We start from the raw sequence: 20,778 nt of genomic DNA on the forward strand, positions 1-20,778 counted from the left end.
AGAGCAATTCAGATGCTCCTCAGAACCTCAGTAAATGTTCGTCACCATCTTTAGGAATGAATTGCCTTTAAATATCTCATTCCTGTACCTCAGTTTTCACTCTGCAAAGTGAAAGTAGCACTTCGATACCTCATAGGAATGCTACACAATAAAAAGTGTAAAGCACTTCAGTTACTATATCTGTAAAAACTGTACAATGACCTCTGAGATAAATTTTAGTAGCTCTCATCGGAAACTCAGGTAGACTAGTATGTTTAATTTGTAATGCTGTAGGAGGAAAAATAAAAAGCAGCAGGGAAAACCTGAAGTCTAATCTGAAAGATGCAAAAAAAGGGTATGTTTTTAGAGGAGAATGCAATTCTGAGTTCAGAGTGTACTCGTGTCTGTGTGACACGTTTAATCTAGCTACTAGGGACATCAAATGCAAACTCTACCAACCTGGGTACATACATAGGATCCCTAGATGGCTTATGCTCTGGCTAACAACTTGTGCTATAGCCCATGCTGTCATCTTGTTGTTACTGTTATCAGCTTTGTAAGGTAATTTCTGAAAGCTGTGCTATAGTTGTGCGTTTATTTTACAGTGCTGTAATAGCAGTGCTCCTTTTCTCTGTAGATAGATTGCAACTTATGTCTTAATTTTTGCAAATTCAGAAGAAGGGAAAGACTGCAAATGATCATCTCCATCACAAAGATACCTGTCTCTGTAGGGGAGGTGTGATTGAGGTTGTTGAGAAAGGATTTAACCAACCTGTGTGAGGTAAGTCACAGCCGGATTCAGCTGACAGCATTTTCTTTTCATAAAGATCCCCCCAGGAAGCGTGTGGACTCCCCAATGCTGAACAGGCATGGGAAGCGGCGGCCAGAAAGGAAGTCGATGGAGGTTCTCAGTGTGACAGATGGCGGCTCCCCAGTCCCTGCTCGCAGAGCTATTGAAATGGCACAACATGGACAGAGGTGGGTCTCTCCTTTACCCAGGAGTCCTGCCTGTCTGGGTTTGCTACCCCCTTTTGTGTTGTACACACAGAGCTTTTTTATTCACACCAGTACTTGTTACAACTTCCAAGCACATTTGCAACATAATCTGGCAGCCAGCAGGGCTTATGCACACAGAAGTCCTGCCAGGGGCTTAAGGTTTCTGTTTGCTTGTAGCTCAAGAAACCACCACATCCTCTGGGAAAAATTCATCTCAACTCTTTTAAATTGTCAAGAACACAGGCATTCAGTCTAAGATTGTGATAGAGCCAGTCACTCTAGGCAATGGGGAGAGACGAGGGCTTTGGAAGGACTCAGATGCATATGTCTTCTGTTCCAACAGTTGTAGATGGGTACCCTCTGGTTGTTCCTCTCTGTCTCCATAGCATACCACAGGAATCTAGGTGACTGTCTTGGATTAGGTGCCTAGCTTTTGGGTACCCGAAGTTAAATGAGATGAACCACACCCTCCATGCCATCAGAACAGCTCAAATTTGGAAGGCCCTGTCCAGGCATCTGAAGATGCCTCTAAAATGTGCTGTCAGATCCAGCATACATCTGACCCACAAAAATTACCACATGCCTATAAAGTGATGGAATATGTATAACTTTGGCTCTTTTCTATCAAAGAAAGCATCAGTCTTGTGGAGAAACAGCAGAGGAAAATGATGTCTCCTCAAGGCAGGTTCTTGGAGAGTAAATTGTGGAAGTTCACTTATGTGAACCGTGGCAGTTGCTTCCTCAGTCCCTATGACTAGCCTATGGGAAGCACGTGCATTTGGATTCATACTTGCATAGATCAATCAGTATAAAAGAACACTTCCCATATATGTATGCTGATGATGCTGTAACTTCTGTTTCAGCTTTATGACAAGATTTTTTTTTGTTCAGCTGTTAAGATCTGTTCAAAAGGAGTCTGCTGTGCCCAGAAACTCCCTTTGCTGACTGAGAAATGGGTGAAAACTGTGAAATTATTTCATGTCCAAAGGCCTCTAGAATTGCTGGGAAGTTTTGCTGGCAACTGTTATAGTTCTGTCTACAGTGAGGAAAAAGTGGTGATTTCCAGAACCTGCTAGGACTTGTTTCAGACTGGTTATGTGCCCTTGAGATACACTGCCATAAAGATTTTTTCCTTATAGCATAGGTTGGAAACCTGTCTTGAATACGTGGTTTGCTTTGATGTGAGTTCTGGATGAAGAAAGTATTTAAGACAGAGTGCGCTTAGTGTTTCTCAGAGGCCTCAAAGTGATAAAGATGAATACAACACTGACAAACAGTTGCTCACTCCTTATTCAGCTTGCAGTGCTTTATTTGGTACCTGGTAGATGCGTGGACCATGAAGCTCCCAGAGCCAGACAGAGGTGAATCACTTTCCTCCACCCCAAGGCTGCCTGTGAGTCGCAGTACTCTGCAGCTGTTTGCAGTAAGTGTCCCAACTGGGCGGAACAAACAGGAGGCGTTAGGTTGATTCCAAAGTTTTCTGAGAGCTGAAAGATTATTTTCCAGCTCTCAGCTTTGACTTTGGAGTAAAAAACCTGAAGAGGCAAAGCTGTGTCTTGCTACCCAAAGTATTTCTTTTGCTTTTAAATGTCTCACTCAATCCTGCACATGAGAAAACAATTGAAGTCAAAAGGTCTGAGTTGAGTTCAGAGCAGAAACATATCAGTAATGCAGGCTACATACCAGTGAAGAAGGTCTTTCACAGAATGGTTGGGGTTAGAAGGGGCCTCTGGAGATCATCTAGTCCAACCCACCTGCCAAAACTGGTTCACCAGAGCAGGTCACACAGGAATGTGTCCAGGTGGGTTTTGAATGTCTCAAGAGAAGGAGACTCCACAACCTCTCTGGGCACCCTGTTCCAGTGTTCCATCACCCTCAAAGTAAAGAAGTTTCTCCTCATTTTCGAATGGAACCTCATATGTTTCAGTCTGTGCCTGTTGCCCCTCATCCTGTTGATGGGCACCACTTAAAAGAGTCTGGTCCCATCCTCTTGACACCCACCTTGAGATATTTATAAACAGTGATGAGATCCCCTCTCAGCCTTCTCTTCTCCAGGCTGAACAGACCCGACTCTTTCAGTCTTTCCTCATAAAAAAGATTCTCCAGCGTCCTCATCATCTTTGTAGCCCTCTACTGGGCTCCTTCCAGTAATTCCTTGTCCTTCTTAAACTGGGGAGCCCAGAACTGGACACAGTACTCCAGATACGGCCTCACCAGGCTTTGGCTTAAGGAGGAAGTGAAACCTGCCAGGCACAAAAACGGTACAGGGCAATGCAAACCACAACTGAGGGCTGGACATAAAGGTATGACTAATGATGGAGATGTAATAACACCACGATTGATGATGATGGGCTTGGCAGTGCTTGTTTTGGAAGGGGTTAAAGGGAAGATGTTATTTTACTCCATGTGTGAGCTTCCATAATTCATGCCATCCACATTCACAGATGACAATGGCACATTTTTTGTTGCTGGCAGCATGGCCGTTTATAACATGAACTGGTTTCATTAACGAAAGCCACTGCATGGGGATTGTCTGGGGACGATGCATTGCTGATGGGGCACCATCTGTCAGAACAGTCATAACAAAATGGCGAGTGCCTTCCACCAGGAGTGGGGGATTTTTGATGGCTAGTTGCATATTCCATGAAATGACCACTGACAGTGGATTTTACAGCAGCATGGCTTAGATCCCAGAGGTGGATAATTTTCTAAAAATATTTTTGGGTCTCAACAGGTGACTATTCAGTGCTTTTGTCCTGCAGTACTAGGAAGACAGGGAGGTGAATCATGGAAACAGGTCTCCTGTTTAGACACAGATGACTTGTGTAAACATCCAGAGACACAGAGATATTGCTTCTTTCTTGCGCTGGCAGAGATACTCTTCTAACCAGCAGGCAGAACACACCCATGTGTCTCGTGATTTAGTCCTATTGTCCTCTTTCCCAGTAGCAGAAAGGTGTTTGTTTGCATAAAGGGGATTTACGTTATAGCCTCTGTCTTATGCGTCTGTGTGATGAACTGTGCTTTTGGTAACCATGTGAGGACCCTACAAGTATTTGGTCTTGGCTTACTTAAGGGCATATCTTTCCATTGAGATTTTAAACTTGGCAGCCTTCAACACTACAGGCTGAGAAATTACTAAGTGAAAAACATAGCCCTTCAGTGGTCCTTGAATGGTGGAAGGGAGCTCAACACAAAGGCTGCTTGTTGAGCTTACAGACTTCTCGAAATGCTTGTGCTGACCTCTCCAAGCATTCTCTGTTGGGTCTTTGTTTATGGCAAAGTTAGTATGCATGAACACCAGCCACCTTAAAACTGGTGACTAAGTTTTGTTAATTTTGGTTATCCTTGCTAGTTGTCAACTCAGCTGGTTTATAATTATACCTTAATTGCTTTTGCTGTTGTGGTATCCGCACCTCTCAGACTATCTGGCATTTCATTGAAATGTCAAAAGAAAAGAGGTAGGTTCTGAACTTAGTTTAATGCTAGCTAATTTGTCCCTTGTGCCAAAACCACAGAGACTAGGAAGAATTCCATGGGAGCTAGAATCCCTCGGGGATATGCCAGAAATTTTCAGCAGCTCTCCTGTGAGAGTCCAAGAATGTTCTAAAATGGGCTTCATTAACTATTCATTTTCTTCTGGTTATTGAAGTGGATAGCTTGCATGAAAGATCAGCTAACATTAGGAAGCAGTGTACTGTGAAACAGTGGAGCATATTATCAGTGAAATATATTACAGAGAGCTGCCCCTTTTTAGCAAAGCATAGGGAATTTTACTTCTAAGCTTCGGGGATTCAGACCCAAGATGATAAAGGAGGGCATTTCTCTCTACACTGAGTATAGGAGAGAGAGTTGGAAGTGGTAATGGTCCCTACAAATTAGAATACAAAATGGATTACTGTTCCTCTAAGAGGCTCTGTGGTCTCATTTTAACCTTTTCCCAAATCGTGCTTGGTGTTGAGGTCTTCTGGAAAAGTCTGAGTAATGAGCACTTTGCAATTTGTGCCTTCAGGCATGTTCTATTTTCCCTGGACAATGTGACAAAGTAGATGGTAACTGGGTTTTCAATTGGATAAAGGAGAGTAGGGTTTGCACGTATGTATGGGGGAAGTCATCTTTGACCTCACAAGTCAGAAAGACTGAACTTCAGCGCTGTGTAGGTGTGAGCCATAGATGGAAAGTAAAAAAAGTTTTTTCAGAGCATTGCTTAAAAAGGGGAGGATGGGTTGGGGGGCTGGGTGTCCAGCATTGCTTCAGGTAACTCTCTTTTATAAATGTCCACACTAGTAACTCTGTTTTCTCGCTTTGTTCCTGCCATAGTAAAACAATGTTCAGTAAAAGCCTGGATATCTCTGAAGCCAATCCCAAATTCAACAAAGAAGAAAGGTATAAACACTGACAATATGTTCCTCTCCTCTACCTCACTGCTGAGACCTTAAAGATGCAGTACTTACCTTCTCCATGTGGGGACATAGCTGTTCTCTCTTAAGAGAGAAACAAAGAGGGTGGGATATTTACAGGCCCACACCACATATCTTTTTGTACAGTACCATTAATTTGAGGCTATCCCCAATGCAGCCTGTGACTGTACCAACGTTTTCCCCACTAAAATCGCATCCTACTGCTGCTTTGGGTTCAGTTCTGCCATGAGTGAGGATGCCCAAGGTGGATGTATTTGCCAAGAGTGCTTTAGGAAGGACTGGAATATAAAACACTAGGAAAGCCCAGAGTCCTCCACTCCCAGCACTAGAAACAGCTGCACAACTGAGTCAGTGGCACCACTGATAGGAAACTTTGGAAATCCTGTCTGATGGAGCAAAATATGAAATGCCTATAGGTAAGAGACCAGTGCCTTAAGACAATCGTGACTGCACCAGAGAACACAAGAGAAAAAGATGACCCAAGACAGAGTTTTTGGAGGACGATTCCAACCTAGCACTTCAAATGATGAATGGTGTAGAATAACAAAAAAGTAACTCCCAACTGTGGATAGAGGCACAATGAAAGACATGCAGGACCACCAGCTTTAGGGAGTTTAAGTGGGTCCATGAACAAAGAAAAAGTTTAGACTTTTGGGAAGGTTTTTAGTGAACATGTTGTTACAAACTTTTGGTCTTCAAGGAAGAAAAATTTTCTCTAATTTTAAAAGCTGGCATCCTAATTGATAATTCTTCATCAAAAGGTAATCCTTATATGTGTTCGACAAACACTTCACTTACCCAAACGTTAGGAGTGTTCCATATGATTCAAAAAGGGGGAAGCAGTGGATTCCTTAAAGGAACCTATGGACTTGGCAAACCATTCTTTTCATTTCCCTTTTTAATAGAAACCTTTCTATTTAAACATAAATGTGACTGTAAGCCTCAGGAGACTTGCAGGATGTGTGAGGGACAGCCCGTTTTGGCCTTTTGCAGACTGAGGCAGTCCTTTGTGGGCAGCGTTTCAGGTCTTGAGCCTGACACAATGAAGAACATCGCGCATCTGCAGGAGAGATTGTGCCTCATGTGGTGTGTAAAGCACCCTCTTTGAGATGCCAAGATAGGAACAATTAAATTTTTGGCCGGTGTTTAATTATCCAACTTTATGATGTCTTTTTTTAAAGGAATACTGCATCTTTAAGGGTCCCTTCCCTCTAGATGCACATGGTTGTCTTAGTAGCTGAGGCCACTGTCCCTTTCTTTTTCTTTCTTTCTGACTTTCACCCCCTCTTTCAGTGCTTCTCTTCTTCTGTATCTGGGTTGCTGCAGCTCCGTAGTTCACTTGCTTCAGTATTGTAGGGAATGCACATGTCTGCGCTTTTGGGTCTATTGTGTCCTGGGATTGTTCATTTTTTTTAAACCTCATTTCCCTTTTCCTTTTCCCTATTGTCAATTTGCTTTCCATTCTCTTTGTTAACCTCTTCAGTGCCTTCCCTGTTGGGAAAATGACTTGAAAGAAAAATTAATCTACCTTCTTGCACCCATTCTATTTATATTTTAATATTCTGCATGTATGAATATGGGTGTGTTTTCTGTATAAATATACACACACGTTCCAATATACAATGGGTGTCAATTTGCTCTTCTCAGTTACATCACTATAGATAGATTTGTATGGGTACAGTTGAGGACAGCGTTTGTCCTGGAATATATGCATATATATGTATTTATATATATATGAATTAGATCTTACCCAAATTTGCACTCCAGACAGAAATACAAATGGAGTGTCACTCAAACACATGAAAAAGAACTTACTGTAATGCTTCTTTCCACTTCTCTATCAATGCATAGCACAACAGGTTTTTCTTTCTATTTTAACTATGTTTTAATTTTAAGTTTTTTCAAAACTGCCTTGCATTACCCAGCCCAGCATTTGCAATGTTGATGTAACCGGAAGCATGGCTAGTTGCACTGAGCAGTAAACTGTGAAATCTACTGGGCATATATTAAATTTGGCATTTCTGTTGGTGACTGTCTTGTGGAGAATGGATTTTCCTCACCCAGCCAGAGTTAGCTCTGGCAGCTTGGGAGCCTGTTATTGAAAATGGAGGGAATGAGAGAGAGAAAGAGACAGAGAGGAAAATAAGTGCTGCATCCAACTTGAAAATCATTTGGCTTAATAACGCACCAGATTTTTTTAATTTCTAATCTAATTTTTGTTAATGTGAAAAGGTGATGATACTTTCCTGAGTTTGCTTACCTTCACCCCCAAAACTAAATAACCTGTCTTCTTTCCAATTTTGAATGCTTTGGTTAGTAGTGAAAAATTAAGAATACTGAAGTTTTTGATTGTTGCTAGGATGTAAAGTCTATATGCTAGAGATTCATTCTGCTTTTAGAGCTGCTATTTCAGACTCTTTCCAGCACAGCATTGATTTATTCTCCATTCACATTTGAAAGATTTTCTTTGCAACCTTTAAGACCCAGAGACTGAATTTATTTTAAATGAAAAATGAGATCCTGGAGCACAAGATGGCATCCACAGAGATAAGTGCCAGGTTGCTGAGCTGGTATGTTCTAGCTGATCTGAATTCCTGACTGTAAGACCATCATGACTAATAAGCCAGTATCAAAGCAGATTCACAGCTTGAGCTACAATCTTGTACCCTGGGCTCCCAGGCTGGCTCAGAAATGCATGCTTTAATAACCAATACGTTTCACAGTTCATTTGTGCCAAAAAAAAAGTACTTCTTACCAGGCCAGCTTGGGGGACAGAGGGACACTGCACTGAGCAAAATGGGGACAAAAAGAACAATTTCCTTGATAACAGTGTGATATAACTGTGTCTTATGTAAGAGGCAGAGAAAAAATGCAGCATGAAGTATGAACCCCTTTGCTCTGCTGACTGCTTTCATTGAGATTTGGCTGAGAAATTTTTTTTACAGCCTTAGTATGTCCCTCTCCTTATTCCCCAGTGCCAAAGTTGGATGTGTTTGCAATATTGTGAGTAGGACAAAAGTATTTTCTGGTAAATGAAACTGTCCCCCTACTGTTCCTGGTCTCTGAAGACATAGGCACCAGTGGCAATAATTATGACCGTTCAGTTCTCCAAACAGTATTTCACTCTGCTTTCCCTACTCTTCTCTCCACCTGCCTCCACATCCCTCTCTCTTTCTTTCTCTCTCTCCCTCTCTCTTCATTTTCCCTTTCCGAGGATGGCGAGTGCTGATCCATTGGGGTAAGCTCTAGTTTTGGATTACACCTCTTGCGGGACGTGTTGTATCTTGAAGAGAAACTTTTCATTTGCACTTTACAAAGACAATACAGGCTGATACACTTCAGTGAATGAGGCTTTAGAGGAGAGAGGGAGAGAAAGAGCTGTGGGAAGAAGCATTTTTGGTGCTTTTATGTGTGTTTGTGTGCTTTTATTTTGGAGTCACACTCCATATAATTTACTTTTTAGTTCTTTTTTGTTCTCTTGTTTGTCTCTCTGTTCCAATGTCTGTGGGCACAGAGAACTATCCTCAGACACTGTGGTACCAGGACACCTTCTGAGAATGAAACCCCCTTCTCCGCTTAGCACATTTTGTATCTGTTTGGTACCCTCCAGTTAATTTTGACCCTAATTTATCCTTTTTTCTTTTCTTCTCTTTTTTTTTTTTTTTTTCTTTTTTAAGAGGAAGCTGAGCCTCATTAAAAAATGCTGGGTATTCCCTCTCTTTTCAGGATATGTTTTCGTAAAAGGTGAACAGATGGCCTTAGAGACATTTTCGAAACTCTTTATTTTCAATAAAGAGGATATAGGTACAACTAGGAATGCAGTTACACCCCAAATTAAAGTTCCATTTGTAAATACTTAACAGAAGGAGAATATTTTATTAATAAATGATTTAATGAAAACATTGTAATAGATCACTACAGAGTACAGCAAAAGGTTATTGAGAGGGTACGTACAGAGAAAGCTAATTAGCACCAGTAACATTTACTTTTTATGTTTGTAGCATGCTTTACTATTTATTAATTCTTTCTAAACCATTTATAAATGGAACTTTAGTGTAATTGGCCAATTAAGGAAGGTGGTGCTGTTTTACCATCACCCTCTGCCTGCACTGAAAGGAAGAGGTGGTGTGTTACCAACACCTGCAGTCCTTTCTCTGTCCTCTTTGTAAGGGTTCATCTTACAAGCAGCTATTACCATAAGCAGACCTTCTGACTTGAGCATAAGTATTTCTAGTAAGAGGTGTTATAGTTAGTATTATTTGCATGGCAGACCATCAAAGGTATTCTATTCATATTTGCAAGATTAGAGAGCAAAGAAGCACAGTTTGTATCTTTTGGACACCTAAGGGTAATAGTGATGAAATGTTGTAACACACAATGCCTGACTGCTCACCTATTGCATAGTAATTCAGGTCATTTTCAGAGGTTTCATACCCTGAAATGCAGTTAGAATTTTTCTATTTTATTTGAGTGAGCAAGCAAAGAGGAGTATCAAATTCCACCCAGTTTATGCTTGAAGCAAATAACAAGTTGGCTGGATATTTTGGGAATGACTTTCAAAACTACACATGGAATCAAACCAATTCAAAATTTCTAAGGCATTTCACCCAGGGACACAAGTCTGATGCATCACTGCACGCTGCATGCATGCTGCAAGCTCCCCTCTTGGACGCATGGCTCCAGCTTGCCCAGCAAAGAGGCTTTATTCTGCATCCTAGTAAAACTGTGCTATGAAAGCAAGTTCTGCTGGGACTGCAACGGTGTACCAAACTCCCCTTTGACTGTAACAAAAGTTTCTGTGAGATGATTATTCAAAGAAGAAACAAATGCTAAATCTGACCCAGGTGTTTGCTGGCTGTGAAGCCTTTGTTACGCTACCGGTGTGTACTAGCAGATGTGCTGTTTAAAGCATTTGAAAATTAACCTGAGTGAAGGGCTATATAGAGGTGCTCTATACATGTGCTGTACGTGTAGTATGGTTACCAGGTCAGCTGTGCTTTTCCTTCTTGTATTTTTCTCTGCCTGTGCCTCAGCAGTGTGAGGCTTCAGCCCTTCACAGCTCTCAAGAAATTCTGCAGTTCTTTGGTACCAGCTGGAAACTGGATTCCAGCTCCTCAGTTTCACCAGAAAGAGACCACTGATCTAACATGAGTTGGGCCTCACATGACTTCCCATTTGACAGCAGCTGGCTAAAATGAATAGAAAACTACGTTAAAACAAAGGACCTTTTAACTTTGAAGTATCAAATAGATTGAATAAGGTATAAAATCACCACATCTATAAACTGCAGCCCACACATGCACATTTTGTTTCAGTCCTTGGCTCTTTCATAGCTCAAATGCTTCTAGATTATTGCCCATCTATGAAATGGGAGGAATAGCTTACAATGGTTTCAGTGCCCACCTTATGTTTAGAATGCCCTCTATATCTTCCCTCTCCTAACCCTTGGGTCTACCTCCCTTATGGTGTTTTGTCTGGTGTTTTGTTTTTGGTTTTTTTTTGTTTTTTTTTTTCTCGTTAGATATTTTTTAATTTCTCCCTTCAGGCTTGGCAGAATGACTCTGTCACTTTGGAAGGGACTGAAGAGTCTCTTCTTGGGTCTCTAAATCTGGCAATTGTATTTGAGGGAATGCTCTTTATCTGAGCAACTGCATTAACTTTTCTGCTTCTATTTTCAACTTTTTTACGTCTTCCATTGAGGTAGTGCCCAAACATACATCAATGCAAAACACAGAGCAAAATGAGTCACACACAATGTTTGTAGTTTCCTAGATTGTTGCATTTCATATTAAATTATTGGAATAATTATAGATTTAATACTTCCAATGGCATTTAATGCCTGTAGAGACTCTTAGGAGGTTACTCACTAATAGATATTTCTCATTAAATAAATTCAGTTCATAGCTATAGAAATAAGATGATGTCATATTTTTCTCCTCTTTCCACACATAAGATCATCCAGGTTATGCCGTACCAATGTGCTGCCTGTAGGGCCTCATAGTTTCATTTTCTGGAGAGAGGGATAAAAATTTAAATTCTCTCTGTTCTTTCATTACAGCATTTCAGCATAATGCAGCATTTTCATTACCTTCTTTTGGCCCTGTCCCAGTTTCATCCACCTAACTCTGAGATACAGGGGCAGTGCCTGTGTTGTTTTTTTTCTAAAACTGAATTCTAGCATTTCCCAGCTAAGATGATCTTGATGGGAGGGACAAATCTGTCATTTTTGCTTGTTAGCATTTCTGTACTGGAGTATAGAAACTACCATTGTACTCAGTTTTTATAGCTAGGTTGGGAACTATGTCCCATTTGTAAAGGTGAATTACAGGAGTTTTATTAAATTGAAGAAGATGCAAGGAAGAGCTCTTCAGTCGGGGTTTCATATCCCATACCAGCACTCTCTTGTAAAGGGGAAAAATTCTGAAAATGTACAGCTCTCTTTTCACTCCAACACTGAAAATTAACTCAGAATTCTTTAAATTCTTTCCACTGCTCCTATATACAATTTCTAGTGTGGACAAACTAAAACTTGCCATAGGGCCTCCTTTACTTCTTACATATTCTGCATGTATATCAGCAGCAGAAACAAAGCTCGTTGATAGCAATCATGTGGATACTGAATGCATTTCCAGGAGGATTTCACACTAACTCTCTCTTCTGTCCCCTACCTCAGGCTCCTAGGCTGGATGAAAACACAGTACACAACAACTCTTTTTCAAATATTGCTTCCAATAAGGAACTGGGAGCTGGGAGGTGGGGCCTGCCATGTTTTGCCCTCTGTGCATGGGATTGTTTCTGTAAAAAGATAGGAGGCAGTGGGCCTGGGAGGGGAGAATTCAGGGCTATTGAAAACACCTGATTGCAAAGAGGAAATACCAAATTGGAACTTTTAATCAAGTGTCCTGGAATTCAGGTGAGTATCAGGGAAGATTTTCCCACCACAATTAAAAGTTGGTGGGAACAGATCCTAGTGGGAGTTTTAACTCCTAAGTAGGTGTTTAACTGCATCTCTGGGCACTTAAATGCCTTCCACATTTGCCCGAGATAATCTACAGGCTCCTCTTGTAATTTTTAGTTTGGAAGAAGCTTTTACTTGGTGACTCATACAAGGAAGACTTTAACTAAATGGTCTTCCCATATGCACAACACATCTATGTTGCACTCAGCTACTTCAGCTGTAGGAGAGGCATATGAAATAGTGGAGCAGACGGTTCTCCCCTTAAAATTACTCTGGATAAACCTTTATGAGTGCCTCAGATCTTGATGGTACAAATTTAGGTTTAATCAAATGCAAAAGAATGCCAAGATTGATCTTCTAGTTTTTGACTGCTGTACTGTGATGGGCAGGCCGCAGCAGGGTACAAGGAAAAACGTAAGTGGGGAGTTTCTACATAGAATGAGTGCCCCAGATTTTCATGGTGCAAATTTAGATTTAATCTGGAAAAAAAGTGTACTGAGACGGGACTTCTGGATTTCGCCTACTTACTGTGATGGACAAACTGCAATGAGATACAAAGAAAACCATCAGTGAGTAGTTTCTGCAGAGGATACAAATAGAGGCAGGACCTGCCATTGTGTTCAGCTGTAACTTACTCTTACCTTGGAAATATTTCCTCTTTTGCAGCGCACATATTATTTTTAATAATTCTGCTACTCAGATTTATTTAGTAGTATATGTCTGAGACACCATTTCAGAAACTGTGTTTTTTTTGTTTTATTCTCCTTTAGGAATAGAAGAGAGTAAACTTGAGACAGTTTATGGTCTAAATTTGTTTTATATTCTCTTGTGTATATGCTGACATTAAATATCTGACCTGTATCGATTTTAAATATATAGACGCGTACACACACACATAGACACATATGTATACACATACACACATGCACTGTGTTTTTGAAGCATCTACAGTATTTCACCTTTTCATGTTTGTTACCTGAAGGCAAGCAACTGCTTTCACTGATCTTACTATAGGTGAAACATTGGTAGATTTTCTATATTGACATGTTGCATGGTGGTTCTTGAACAACTAGGTTCTTAGCCAAGTCCTCTCCTGTAAAATTTTTCAGTCTTCAAGGCAACTTTATTTAAAATGGAGAGAAAGCAGCTGTCTCTGAGGCTTACTCATTTACAGTCACATGAAGGGTTTTTTTTTGCAGTTGGGCAACCCTCCTCCTGGAAACTTCTGCTGCTGAAATGTTTGTATGTTTGGCCTGTCTGCCATTTCAGCACATTTAGCATGTCACGTTTGTACATTTTATTGTCTACAGCTGACATTTTTCATAGGTGGGTTTTGCTGGAGAGCATAAGAGCATTACAGTGTAGGTGACCTTGTCAGCAAATAGGACAGTTTATTCTCCCTTGACTGGCCTCTTTTTGAGGACACCTGAGCTGTTATCTTGTTATTAGTAAAGTCATCAACTACAGCAGAACTTGTTATCCATAGAGAAGACCTGGCTTGTTTAATGTAACAGCAGAGATGTGCATTCTATCAGTGAGAAGCTGGAAAGGGTTGAGCCAATGTGAACTTTGATTTCAGTGGGAAGTCATCACATAGGAAACTATTGTGTGCCTGGGTCACAAAGACTTGGGTTTTTTCTTAATACCTGGAAGAATCCCCTACCTTTGTGCTTTGTACACATGGTGCTTTTCCATGTTGCTCATGACAGAGAACATCTCATTCTGTGTCCCCCAGCTCTGCACAGAAGAGAATTCTTAGCACCACCAGGAATGTCTTGACAGTCCTCTTTGAATTCTGCAGTTCAGCTTGCAGAGGGCAGATGTAGTAGCTTCCATCTGCTTGATGACCAAAAAAAGGGCAGCAACTCCCTTAATGAAAAGGGACTATAGTATCCCTCCTGAGCAACAGCATTTATTTGTTTTGAGGGTGGGACAACTGAAAAATGTGACAGTGAAAGGAAAGAGTCATATGCTTTTCCAGTGACAGCCTCCCTCCTCCTCCTCACATCATGCCTGTGCCTGCAGTGGCTGGTGTTCAGGGTTATTACTTGTCCAAGTTTTCTGAGAGCTGTTTTCCTTATTGTGTCCATTCAGGTCTCGGTCGATCAGCGGAGCATCGTCTGGGCTCTCCACCAGTCCTCTCAGCAGTCCAAGGGTAAGTGGTGCTGCTTCAAGATCTGTTGGTCCAATTCACTCACACATGCTTGATGCTTTTTGACATCTGTTGCTGCAGAGCTGTGGCTCTTAGTTAGGATGCTTGCTTTTTCCTTGGCAGCTTGTAAATTTTCATGGGTGCTGAGGGAAATGTTATTTACAAATGCAAGCAGAGAATGGGATATAGTCTATGTGTTACCATATAGATACACCTATGGGTCTGCTCTTAGGTGTATGAAGATAACATCAGTATTCCAAGTATTTAAAATTATAATTCCCCAGTAACATTGTAATTCTTATGCATAAAAGTGTCAGGTGTAAGTTTCTAGGCTAGTAAAACTCCAACTCCTTACTTGACTGAACCATTTTCTGAAACATATTCTGGGTTCCTACCAGTTGTTACCTTTTTTGCAACTGGCATAAATACGTTTGTGATCTCTTCTGTGTCTTTAATGTGCCAGGAGCCAGTGAATATCCATTTCCTTGATTCTGTACTGGGACTTCTGGATGACCGTGGAATGAAGCAGAGTTCTGAGAACTCTTATGCCACTGCAAAATGTACTGAAAAAGAGCATGAAAACAGTTTTGTGCACAAAATAAGGTTCCAGTGCAGCAAACCTGAGTCTTGATCTCATTAATTGATCTCTTGGGATCAACTTCTGACATCTCAGTAGGACTACATCAAAGAATAAGGATGACAAGATCTGTTCCATAGTTGCTGTATCCCACCATTATTACTTAATAGGCAGTTGATTAAATAGTCTTCAAAGAGATTTAGCAACCAGATGGCATTTTCAGTAGATCATAACGATATTAAGGCAGGTCAAGTCTAAGGCTTAAAAAGAAATCTTGGAATAAAAATAATATATTTTTTAACATCCTTACCTATGTTTCTAAGAGCACCTTAGATAATTGGAAGAGAAGATACTTGAAAAAGTAAATACACATTTCACTATATAGAGTCGTAGAACAGTGTTTGTTGGAAGCGACCTTCAAAGGTTCACCTAGTCCAACCCGCCTGCAAGGAGCAGGGACATCTTCAAATAGATCACGTTGTTCTGAGCCCCATCCAGCCTGGCTTGGAATGTCTTCAGGGATGGAAACCTCTCTGGCCAACCTGTTGCAGTATTTTACTACCCTCATTGTAAAAAATTTCTTCCTCATGTCCAGCCTGAATCCTTTAGTTTAAAACCATTGCCCCTTGTGCTATCGCTATAGGCCCTGCTAAAAAGTCTGTCCCCATCTTTCCTATAAGCCCCTTTTAAGTACTGAATAGCTGCAATAAGGTCTCCCCAGATCCTTCTCTATGCTGAACAACCCCAACTCTCTCAGCCTGTCTTCACAGCAGAGCTGTTCCAGCACTCTGATCATTTTCATGTCCCTCCTCTGGACCCTCTCCAACAGGTCTATGTCTTTCCTGTCCTGAGGGCTCCAGAGCTGGATGCTGTACACTAGGTGGGATCTTACCAAAGTGGAGTAGAGGGGCAGAATCACCTCCCTCAACCTGCTTGCCACACTTCTTTTGATGCAGCCCAAGACACAATTTGCCTTCTGGGCTGCAAGTGCACATTGCCAGGTCATGTCCAGTGTCATCCACCAGTTTCTAGGCTAGTAAAGCTCCAACTGCTTACTTGACTGAACCATTTTCTGAAACATATTCTGGTTCCTACCAGTTCTTACCTTTTTTGCAACTGGCATAAATATGTTTGTGGTCTCCTCTGTGTCTTTAACGAGCCAGGAGCCAGTGAATATCCATTTCCTTGTTTCTGCACTGGGACTCCTGGACCCCCACATCCTTCTCCACAGGGCTGCTCTCAGTCCCTTTATCCCCCAGCCTGTATTGATACTGGGGGTTGCCCCAACCTAGGTGCACGACCTTGCACGTGGCCTTGTTGAACCTCATGAGGTTCGTATGGATATACTTCTTGAGCTTGTCCAGGTCCCTCTGGATGGCATCCTGTCCCTCAGGTCTGTCAGCTGCACCATTCAATTTGGTGTCATCTGCAAACTGGCTGAGTGTAAACTCCATCCCACTATATATATAATTGATGAAGATACTAAACAGTACTGGTCCCAATACAGAACGCTGAAGGACACCACTTGTCACCAGTGTCCATCCAGACGTTGAACCAATGACCTCTACCCCCTCAATGTGACCATCCAGCAAGTTCCTCATCCACCGAACGCTAATGGCATTCCCCATTGCCCCAGCTGAAATACAGACCTATCTTGTTCTTTATTATATTATTTAAAATGCGGTAATTAAGGGTGCCCCTTCAGATTCTTAATGGCTTAAGTGGGAGTTGTATTTGACTTTATTTCTTTCAGATTTGATTCTCAAACCATCATACACATAAGACAGAAAAGTTGCAAGAAAATACTTGCAATCAACAGTCTTTGGTTAATCGTCTGATAGTAACTTCCACAAATTAATGCCTTTCCTCATCTTTTCCCTTTCCTTTCTCATTGGTGATCAGAACTTATCAACATAACAGACTTTTGTTTAACTTTACAATCCTAATAATAATACAAATGTTTTGATGTAGTGATTTTCTTTTAATTTTGGTGGCCTAACCCTAAGTTCTTCCAAGCAATTACAAAACTTTGATGCAAACAAGTTTATTAGTGAAGTCTTAAATACATTTCTGCATTTTTAAAATATGGCAGCATTGTGCTAAGCCATGAAACCCAGGAAGGAAATTCACTAGTGAGTGTGCTAACCTGGGACTGAAATTTGAGGCATGGTTACATGTATATAGTATGTCTGGACAGTGCTTGATTACAGCTTTAAGGTATTCAGAATGGATAATGATAATAATAATAATAATGGTAACAAATAATTTATAATAATTTCTAGAAATTGGAATCTTGAGTGCAGACCAAATCTAAAGGTCTTGAGTAGTACTTTCTATTTTTACAATTCTGCCAGTATTTGTAATCTAAGATCTTAACAGCAATGTTTGTAAGGACGCTCATTTTGTTTTAAATGTGATTTTTAGCTTGCTAATTACCCTTTAAAAGGCTTCTATCCTCCCAAGTTGATGTGTTGCTGTTTGCTGTCTACATATGAAGGCTTTCCCAAAATACCTCTAAAGTGTAAATGTTCTTGTTTGGGGAAAAAAAAAATCATAATCCCATTTTTGATAATGCAGTGATGGATTATGAACTTTGGTTGTCTTTTTCTTTTTAAACTGTCTTATGAAACAATGGCCCACCCCATCCCCTCCATAGAATTGGGACTTAATGGCAAATATTGCTGTGACTTTATGACAGAAATTCCGATTATCAAGCTGTCCTTCAATGCAATGAGGGATGTTGCAGGAGAAGCATAAAGTCTGATGGGAAGTGTCATCTCTTCCCAGATAAATTTGCCAGGCCTCTCTGAAGTTTTAGCTGTAGCTGTTTACAAGTCAAACACCAACCTGAGTTCATATTTTTCTCATGGCGGTGTGTGCTCTGAAGCCTCCAAGTGAGTGCTGAACAGCTTAACCTTCCAGGCCGGAGGAGGAGAGTGGATGCCCAGGTGGCCACGCTCTCCCTTTTCCCCTCTTTCTGCAATGGGAGGCAGCAGCTGGGGTGTGCATTGGCCAGAGTCAGGGGTCAAGAGGAAGGAAAGAGGTTCTGACTGGTGTGTGCAGTAACCTGTGTGTATTGCCTACCACGCCGTATGTATCACACACCTGTTTTGAGTTTCATCTCTCTGCTGGGTTCACACATGGGCACTTGGAGCTGAAAGAGGTGGTCCCATTCTTGGCACATTTCAATTTGTCTGTGGCTTGAGTGGTTCTTCTTCCCGTTCCTCACCTCCCTACAGCATCGTGCTTCTCTCACTGCAGGGCAATCAGAACAATCCCAGAGAGATGCATTTCTCTCTTCTATTTTCTTGGTTATTTTCTTTCATTTTATTCATTTTGGTTTTTGATTTTTGTTGTTTTTCTTTTTTCTTTTTTTTTTTTTTACTTTTCCTTTGTTTTACTTTTCTTTCTGTTGTTTTCCTTTGCTGACACGTGGTTGGTTAATATGATGAAGCCTGTTATGACACTGTTGTTCTTGCTGCTGCCGCTGCTGCTGTTGTTGATTATGCTGTGTTCCCAGCTAACTGCATGTCTTTTTTTTTGTTTTTTGTTTGTTTGTTCGTTTTTGTTTCTTTGCAAAATCCCTCTCCCCTCACTACCCCCTCACCTCCATCTCTTGTGTCTCCTTGTGACATGGTGCATCTTTGTGACTCGGATGGATTTTATTCTGACTTTCCTTTCTCTGCTCGCCCGCTCTATGCGTATTTCACTGTTTTTGATGTGCATGGACACTCTGCGTCTGTCTTGTAGCCTATCAGAAAGTTCTTCATCCCCCCTCAGACCTCCGACCTCCCTTTCTCTCCCCGACCCCAAGTCTCCTTGGACCCTGATGCTTGTAGGAACGCCTCCAGGCCTGGACATGTACTCCAACCAAAGCCAGCACTTCAGCCCAACCCAAAGACGCAGACTTTGCCATCCAAGAGCAAATTGGCCGAAAAACCACTCCAGTCTACTAAATCCAACCCACTCCCTACCAGCAATACCAGCGCCCCCTCTTCCCAGAACAGCCCTGTGCAGAATGCTCAGGGCCGCTTGCCTGCAGCTGGCTTTAACCCACAGCTGGCTGTTCCTAAAGTCCAGACCAACCCTATGTCTCCTGTTAGATTGCTCCCTTCTAGTACTGACCCAAGCACCAAATCTATCCCCATCATACAGGTCACCCCTCACCCCTCTCCAAGGGGAAGTCCCCTCCCTACCCCCAAGGGGACACCTGTCCATACGCCAAAGGAGAGTCCAGCAGGCACACCCAACCCAACACCACCATCCAGCCCCAGCATTGGAGGAATGCCATGGAGGACACGACTCAACTCAATCAAGAATAGTTTCCTGGGATCTCCTCGCTTCCATCGCCGGAAATTGCAAGGTGAGTGCTCACCCAAACATACAGGGTGGTTCTGATTTGGGCAGACATTCAGCAGCAAGTTGATACCTCTCTGTGGCTCTGCAAATTTCATGTACTGAGGACTGAACTGAAAATGACAGCGATAGTGTCAGCCAGCCCTAACCCATGTGAGCAGTCTCTGTCATGCCACTACACCTGCTCCAACAGTGTCTCCTGAGCCCTCTTCACACTCTAGCCATACAGCTCTCACTAACCCTGCTGTGCCTGTTAGAACACAAGAAAATTTTATCTTCAACTTCTCCACTAATTTTGTCAGCAAATCTAGAGCTCTGCTATTTCCCCTGTGGCTGTGCTCCGCTACCTCCCCATAGCCCATAGCTGGGCCTTCTGCTGAAAAAAGATAGTGGCAGTAGGCTGCAATTGTCCTTCTGACACACAGCTTCTTTGATCTTGGCTAATGCTTTTTACCTCCTTTGGTAATTGGTGTAAAAATCTGCTTAATACAATCAGAGATTTCATATCTGCTGGCCTATTTCAGTTTTCAGAGTCTCTAGAGTGTTGAGATCTGCAAAATTTTCTTCTTCAAGCTCCAGGTGGGGTTTTTTTGCGTTCAGGCAAAGGGCACCCAAACTCACATGCATTATCTTCAGATGTTGTCAGCAACTCCCAATACCCTGTGGTTTTACAGAGTACTGCGATGCAATCCAGAAGGAAAGGAGGATTACAGCCATGGAAGAGTTATGTTTTGAACTGTGATGGTCAGGGATGTTGTTTCCGAGACGGTCAGAGAACTGCAGGGAATTGGAGCAGTGACCAAGCTGCATCCATTGAAGGAACTGTAAAACAATCATGTTGGCAAGGTGTTTGGGTCTGAACCAGAAACCATTGAGGCCAGTGCAAGATTACATAATGATTTAAGGAAGGCTAGGGTGAGCCTTGAAATGCAACACTTTATTACATACAGTTATCTGAGACGTATGACCAATGTTCAAATGTCAAAACTAGTCTGCAGAGGCAGTGGGCAAATACAACAGGGTACAATGCCAGAATTGTTTCATTGGTATACAAGGAGAAAATGGAAGGTGTACTGAATCATCAATTTCTTTTCTCCCTCCCTCTCTTTGGCTGTGCGTGCCTGGGCAGTACCTACACCAGAAGAGATGTCTAATTTAACCCCAGAATCATCCCCAGAGTAAGTAACTTGCCAGTATGGTCATTTCCTTGCCTGAATGTCATAGGATGACATATTCCTGTTCTGGATCAGTATCTGACTGTAACTTATTATCCTGTGAGTGGAACAGAGATGTGAAATGGTGGTTCTGCTAAGGACCCTGGATAAAATCTGTACCTCAG

The 20,778-nt window shown here is 41.7% G+C and overlaps 1 protein-coding gene across 1 annotated transcript in view; it reads left to right on the top strand.

Annotated features, from left to right (window-relative positions):
- The window catches only part of BRSK2 (BR serine/threonine kinase 2), a gene marked incomplete at both ends in the record, with an annotated part of 313,595 nt that overhangs the window by 265,340 nt on the left and 27,477 nt on the right, over positions 1–20,778 (top strand). Inside the window, 4 exons of the mRNA XM_082058533.1 lie at positions 807–957; positions 14,449–14,509; positions 19,239–19,446; positions 20,569–20,617. Of these exons, the coding sequence (XP_081914659.1) occupies positions 807–957; positions 14,449–14,509; positions 19,239–19,446; positions 20,569–20,617 (469 nt within the window). The remainder of the gene's footprint in view (positions 1–806; positions 958–14,448; positions 14,510–19,238; positions 19,447–20,568; positions 20,618–20,778) is intronic.

This window comes from Streptopelia decaocto (assembly GCF_964273445.1).
Source record: "Streptopelia decaocto genome assembly, chromosome: 7".
Lineage (NCBI taxonomy): Eukaryota > Metazoa > Chordata > Aves > Columbiformes > Columbidae > Streptopelia > Streptopelia decaocto.